The sequence below is a fragment of the Triticum dicoccoides genome, chromosome 5B (assembly GCF_002162155.2).
Source record: "Triticum dicoccoides isolate Atlit2015 ecotype Zavitan chromosome 5B, WEW_v2.0, whole genome shotgun sequence".
NCBI classification, from domain to species: domain Eukaryota; kingdom Viridiplantae; phylum Streptophyta; class Magnoliopsida; order Poales; family Poaceae; genus Triticum; species Triticum dicoccoides.
Genome location: NC_041389.1, coordinates 73144819 through 73151254, shown reverse-complemented (window position 1 = coordinate 73151254; position 6436 = coordinate 73144819). Strand labels below are relative to the sequence as shown.

The 6436-nt window shown below is 52.1% G+C and overlaps 1 protein-coding gene across 1 annotated transcript; it reads left to right on the top strand.

Annotated features, from left to right (window-relative positions):
* The first annotated feature begins 1246 nt into the window (after window positions 1-1246).
* LOC119305198 (L-type lectin-domain containing receptor kinase IX.1-like) lies at window positions 1247-3484 on the top strand. The gene has a single exon (XM_037581785.1). It carries the CDS (start codon window positions 1269-1271, stop codon window positions 3396-3398), a length of 2130 nt encoding a protein of 709 aa, XP_037437682.1. The 5' UTR covers window positions 1247-1268; the 3' UTR covers window positions 3399-3484.
* Window positions 3485-6436: the final 2952 nt, after the last annotated feature.

Sequence of the window (6436 nt, the reverse complement as noted above, 5' to 3'; positions counted from 1 at the left end):
GGGGAGAGCTTCCCCACCTGAATATATTACCACTCAAAAGAGGATCGAAAATAGCAGCAGAGAGGAAATTCAGCCATTGCTTAGCAGAAGTATTGTCTTCTTTCTTTTTGAACCGGAAGACCCAAAGGGAGAAATCTGCTACAATGTTGCGAATTGTAATTCTGTGGGTGTGATCCTCGTTTCTAAATACGAGGGCGTTTCTCGAATCCCAAATCTTCCATGCAACCGTCAGAGCGACCGAAGGCCAGATGTTTGGGTTGAGGCCAGGAATCGTGGGGTGTTGTTGCAGATCATCCAGGGAGGTTGGCGACGGCAGACCCAAGGAGGACCAAACCTGTGTTGCATAGGAGCAGTTGGAGATGAGATGAAGAGCATCCTCGTGCGGGTCTTGACATCGGGGGCAAGCAGCTGATTGGGCAATATGCTTGTGAAACATGTTGCCTTTCGTGTTTAGCCGATCACGGAGGAGAAGCCAGGCGAAGATCTTGACTTTAATCGGCACCTTGGAGTCCCAGACGAAGTCATGACTTAAATCAAATGAATGATGTGACATGGCTATATAGTCGCTTCCTGAGTTGAATATAACACGTGGTAGGAATCCCCTTTCTCGACATCACAACCTTTTTTGTTTTGCTACTGCTCTGACCGGGATAGTTCAAAAGTTTAGTTCGACGGAACTTGCAAAGTTACTGCCCCTCCCCTCTTCCTTTGGCCTTGCCGACGACGAGCAAGGTGAGGGTACCTTCTTCCCCGTAGTTGTGGGTAGTTTATTTACATCCCTAGTGGCACTTTGACGCTATGTCGTCTAGATGGTGGAGGTGCTTGCTCACGGAGAGGCGCCAGCGACCTACTTCCTTTGTCCCATAATATGAAAGGACGGAGGGAGCAGCTTATTTGCGTACTGCCTCGTGGTCGCTTTCGTACTTGGCGGCTACCTTGGAGCAGTTGGGTCCAAGCCGAGGAAAATACTAGAGTTGAGACACTTATTTTAATATGAAGGTAGTAATAAATAAAGGTTCTTTGACTTTTCTTTTTTCAATAATCCCCCGTTTTTTCTTAATCTTGTGGCCAACAAAAAAAGACTACAAAGTCGGTCAACTTTGGTGACCGGTCAACTTTGTTGACCTTGTAGTCGATCCTTGTAGTCATTCTCCACTCCTATGACCGAAGCATGGCAGCTCTCTGCGTATATAGGAGTACCTTTATCAAGGGGTGTCTCGTGCAATTGTGTGGCGCACCACTCACCAGTACCGTACCACTGGCTGGCCATGGCTCCACCTTCATGTGTTCGTCTTCTGATGCTACTCCTACTCCTAGCCGTCGTCGTCGCCGCACGCCCACTTGTTTACGGCGATGCTGTCAGCGACGAGATGTTCCTGTACCCTCCGCCATCCGAGATCTCGTGCTCAACCGACGGCAACTACAGCGACGGAAGCCAGTACCACGTGAACCTCGACCGACTCCTGTCGGCCATCCCCATGGCTGCTGCCAAGAACAGTGGCTTCTTCAACGGCATGTTCGGGGAGGCGGGCGACGAGGTCTTCGGTCTCTTCATGTGCTATGCTGGCGACACCGACCCTGAGTGCCAGGACTGCCTCACCCGCGCTCCCGAGGGGACCATGAAGCTGTGCCCAAATAGCAGGAGGGTTCACGCTGTCTACCGCGCCTGCACCCTTCGGTACTCCGACGAGTCCTTCTTCTCCGTCGCCGACCTCTCCATCACCGTCCTGTCAGCCGCGCCCTACGTGCAACGTCCTTACCAAACTCGGTACGATCGAGACCCTTACGAAACTTCGAACAATGGAGTCCCACTAGAAGGGAATGTCGTGGACATGGTCGGCATGAGCCGCACGAGATCCGAGCTGATTCATCGGCTCATGGCGAAGGCTGGACAAGCGGCCGAGCGGATCGCCGAGGGCACACAACGGTTCACCGACATCGACACACAGTGGATGCGGGCGGTGGTGCAGTGTACGAGGGACCTGCCGGCAAGAGAGTGCACAAGCTGCCTCTCTTACTACAACGATCAGCTGCCGCGATTGCTCCGGAACAACAGCGGGGGCGCCATCAAGGGGTACAACTGCTACTTGGGTTACACTATTTTTGTTGACAGGCCGTCTACGGTGCGGCTGGATAGGTACCGGTACAGCGAGAGTTATGAAGCCCATGAGTTGGAGCGCAGTAGAAAACAACGAAAGGTGGCTGCCATCGTGGGTCTTATCATCGGCGCCGTGGTACTCGTGCTCTTCTTGATCGGCCTATTGGTCCGGTTCCTGTTAAACTGGTGGCGAAGGCGGATAGTGGCGGCCAGGGCGGTCGCAAGATCAGAACCGGCCTACTTCCGTGGCAAAAGCGTATGTCAAGACGAACTCGAGGAAGGGTCCTGGCCGAGGCGATTCACATATGATGAGCTCGTGGCCGCCACAGACGGCTTCTCCGATGCGAACAAGCTAGGTGAAGGAGGCTTTGGGTCCGTGTACCGGGGGTTCCTCTGCGGCATGGACCTTCACATTGCCGTGAAGAAAGTGTCCAAAAGCTCCCGACAGGGTTGGAAGGAGTTTGTCTCCGAGGTGAAGATCATCAGCCGACTTCGTCACCGGAACCTCGTCCGGCTTGTTGGATGGTTCTATGGTGGTGACGACGATGATCTTCTTCTTGTCTATGAGCTGATGCCCAATGGCAGCCTGGACACACACCTGTACAAGCCGTATCAGCTGCTACCATGGGCAGTGAGGTACGAGGTCGTCCTCGGCGTCGGCTCCGCGCTACTGTACCTGCACCAGGACACCGAGCAGCGCGTCGTGCACAGGGACGTCAAGCCGAGCAACATCATGCTGGACGCGTCCTTCAACGCTAAGCTCGGTGACTTCGGGCTCGCAAGGCTCATTTGCAACGGCCGCAGCTCATTCACGACGGGTGCAGCCGGGACGCTTGGGTACATGGACCCGAAGTGCGTTTATGTGGGCACGGCCAGTGTGGAGTCTGACGTGTACAGCTTCGGCGTCGTGCTACTTGAGATGGCCTGTGGCCGGACGCCGGCGGTGGCCGATGGCGGAGCTATTGTCCATCTGTTGCAGTGGGTCTGGGATTCGTACGGTGCAGGGGCCATCCTCGAGGCAGCGGACGCTCGTCTGAATGGCAAGTTCGACGAAAAAGAGATGGAGCGCGTCATGGTCGTCGGGCTCTGGTGCGGGCACCCTGACCCTAGTGTGAGGCCGTCCATCAGGCAGGCCGTCAGCGTGCTGAGGTTGGAGGCGCCACTGCCGAGCCTCCCGGCTAAGATGCCAGTGGCAACCTACATGATGCAGCCACCGCCTGGTGATTCTTTTGGTTCTTCAGTGTCTAGCGGCAGCGGGGATGCCAGCACGACTCATTCTGCTCGAGACAAAGTCGAGTAGATGACTACTGCATCCCCGATCAGCTGGGCCTTTCAGAATTTTTCAAGTATCAGTGTACCACCCAGTATGTATAATGTGTGCTTGGACTGAACCGAGCTCTAATAAAATTTGAGCTACTTCAAAATAATCCATGTGTATGCATCTAGGATCTTGTACCAATTGACGATCATGTTTCTGCATGCATCTGAACCGAGCTCTAATGAAATTTGAGTCGCTTCAAAATAATTGCATGCATCTGCATGGGCGCACACTTTCTAGGAAGTCGTGTTTTTACGAACGTAGGTATATCTAGACAGATAGCATTGCCAGAGTTTGGGAAGAATATTGGTCAGTACAGAAAAGCCTTGTTACTGACGCGTGGCTGGTCTGGAGATGATATACATATGGTTTAGTAAAATCAGCAAGTTGAGATGACACAGATTCAATATATTGGGGGTTTGGTTATCTGTCTCTTTCATTGACAGGAAGAAATTTCAGGTAACTGGGTACCCAATATGTGCTCGTAGCCAAGGTCAGAATTATCGACGACAAGGGCGTCTGTACGTGTATCTCACACTTGGTGCAGGTATAAATCATTTAATGAAGCAGAAAAGATTAGCCAGGAGGAAAGGTGAGTCCTTATCATACCTTCTTTTAAAACTGATATACTGTATAATACTAGATGAAAACATGGGAGGCCTATGCTCAAGTAAAAGAAAAAATAACATAATGTGGGTCAAACTAAGGAATAAGTGGAGCAAAGTGTTCACTTTTGCCTGGCAGCAGTTTCCGAAAATTCGCGAATGTAGTGCATGCTATTAAAGTGCAAAGCCACTTAACTTGATCCATCAACATTTTAGTCTCCACATGCAATTATCAATCTTTTTCAATATCTGTGAAAACTTCAACGTGCCTAGAACGATGCGGGCACATGCCCATTTGGCTCATATGATCTACGCAAGCGCTTAAGAAAACGGGTTTCCTCCCGTTTTATATTATAAAGCAACGAACCAAGCATCCAACACATTAGTACAAAATACAAACAAGTCACAAAGTCATGTTGGGGCATAGCAGGACAAGCCCCAAACAAAGCTAAAAAAGCTAATCCGGCTCGGGAGGTGGTGGCGGTGGTGGAGCAAAAGCCGACGCCGAGGAACAAAGACCCGCAATGATGTTGTCGATGACGTCTCGGTCGCGCCGCTTGCTAAGCGGTCTCCAGAGCTGTAGGAAGCCACACATTTTATAGATTGCATCAGTCACACGATACGGAATCACGCGTTCGATGACTAGTTTACTGCGGGTACACCAGAGGGTCCATGCCAGGGTGTACCCACAGCCACCCAAGTGGGGGCGCGACTAGCACCGGGGAGCCTAAGGACCTCCCCAAACAAGTCCGGGAGGTTGTCGTGCCACCAATTGCCACCAACCACCTCCCGGAAGCAGCTCCAGAGGAACTGCGCCGCAGGGCATCGGAAGAAGATGTGGTTAGAGTCTTCCGGTACCAAACAAATGGGGCAGAGGCCATCCCCAGGTCCATTACGTTTTTGGACCTCCGTACCCGAAGGGAGGCGGCCTCGGACCCTTTGCCAGAGAAATATACGGATTTTCAAGGGGAGTTTGATCTCCCAAAGCACCGATAGTTCCAGCGGGCCAGGGATGGGAACAATCGCCTGGTATAGGGATCTAGTCGAGAATCTACCGCTTGGCTCGAGATGCCAAGACAGCGAATCAGGCTCAAGGGAGGGAGAGTGGAGGGCAATACACTCGAGCAATTCCTCCCATTGCTCGAGCTTCACCGCCCCGAAGGTATGGCAGAAGGCAATAGCGCCCAAGTCAGCTAAGGCCACAGCCATAGAGAGCTGTGGGCGGACACAGATCGAGAATAACGCGTAAAAGCAATCTGCAAAGTGACGGGTCCTGGCCCATCTATCCAACCAGAATAAGGTGCCAGATCCGGTGCCCACTTTAATGGAGGTCCCAATGCGCAAGACCAGCATCAGACGGATAACCGATTGCCAGAATTGGGACCCTCCAGAGCTAGGGGCGAAGGCCAGCGGTTGCCCGTGAAGGTACTTCGCGCGGATAATCTCTAGCCACAGGCCGCCCTCGTCGGTGTGAATCCGCCAAAGCCATTTGGAGAGGAGGGCAATATTCATCCGCTTGGAAGAAATGATCCCAAGGCCTCCTTGTTCCTTAGGCTTACAGATCTCAGACCATTTCGCCATGTGACACTTCTGTTTATTGTTCTCTCCAGCCCAGAAGAATCTGGAGAGTAGTTTGGTGACCTCATGATGAAGGTATTCATGTAGACTATAGAATCCCATGATGTACATCAGTAGGCTAATAAGGGAAGAGTTCATCAGAATCACTCGAGCGGCTTTGGAAATCCATCTCCCCTGCCAAGGCTCCATCCTAGGTTGGAGCTTGGCGATTATTGGACGGAAGTCCTTCTCGGCAATTCAAGCGATTGGCAATTCGCTGAGCTTCCGTCTGAGAATATCCAAGGACCATCACCTCACTTTTGGCGAAGTTAATCGTGAGGCCCGACATCTCCTGAAAGCAGAGGAGGAGGAACTTGAGGTTCCGAATGTCCTCGCCCGATCCTTCCATCATCATAATGGTGTCATCTGCATATTGGAGGTGGGTCATACCTCCATTGACCACAAGATGGGGGCAAATCCCCCTAATGTGGCCGGCGCGTTTGGCCAAATCTAGGATCGAAGTCAGGGCGTCGACCACAAGGTTGAAAAGAAATGGGGAGACCGGATCTCCTTGTCGTACTCCTTGGCCAGTCATGAAGTACGGCCCGATCTCCCCATTTATGTTCACAGCCGTCTGACCACTCATCACTAACTACATCACCCGGGCAACCCAGTGGGAGTCAAATTCACGCTTGAGCAACACCTCCCGAAGGAAGGACCAATGAACGGTGTCATATGCTTTATGAAAGTCAATCTTGAGGAACACCGCACGAAGATGCTTGCTCTTGACCTCATGGATGACCTCGTGAAGAACGAGGATCCCATCCAGAATATACCTGCCTTTCGTGAAGGCCGACT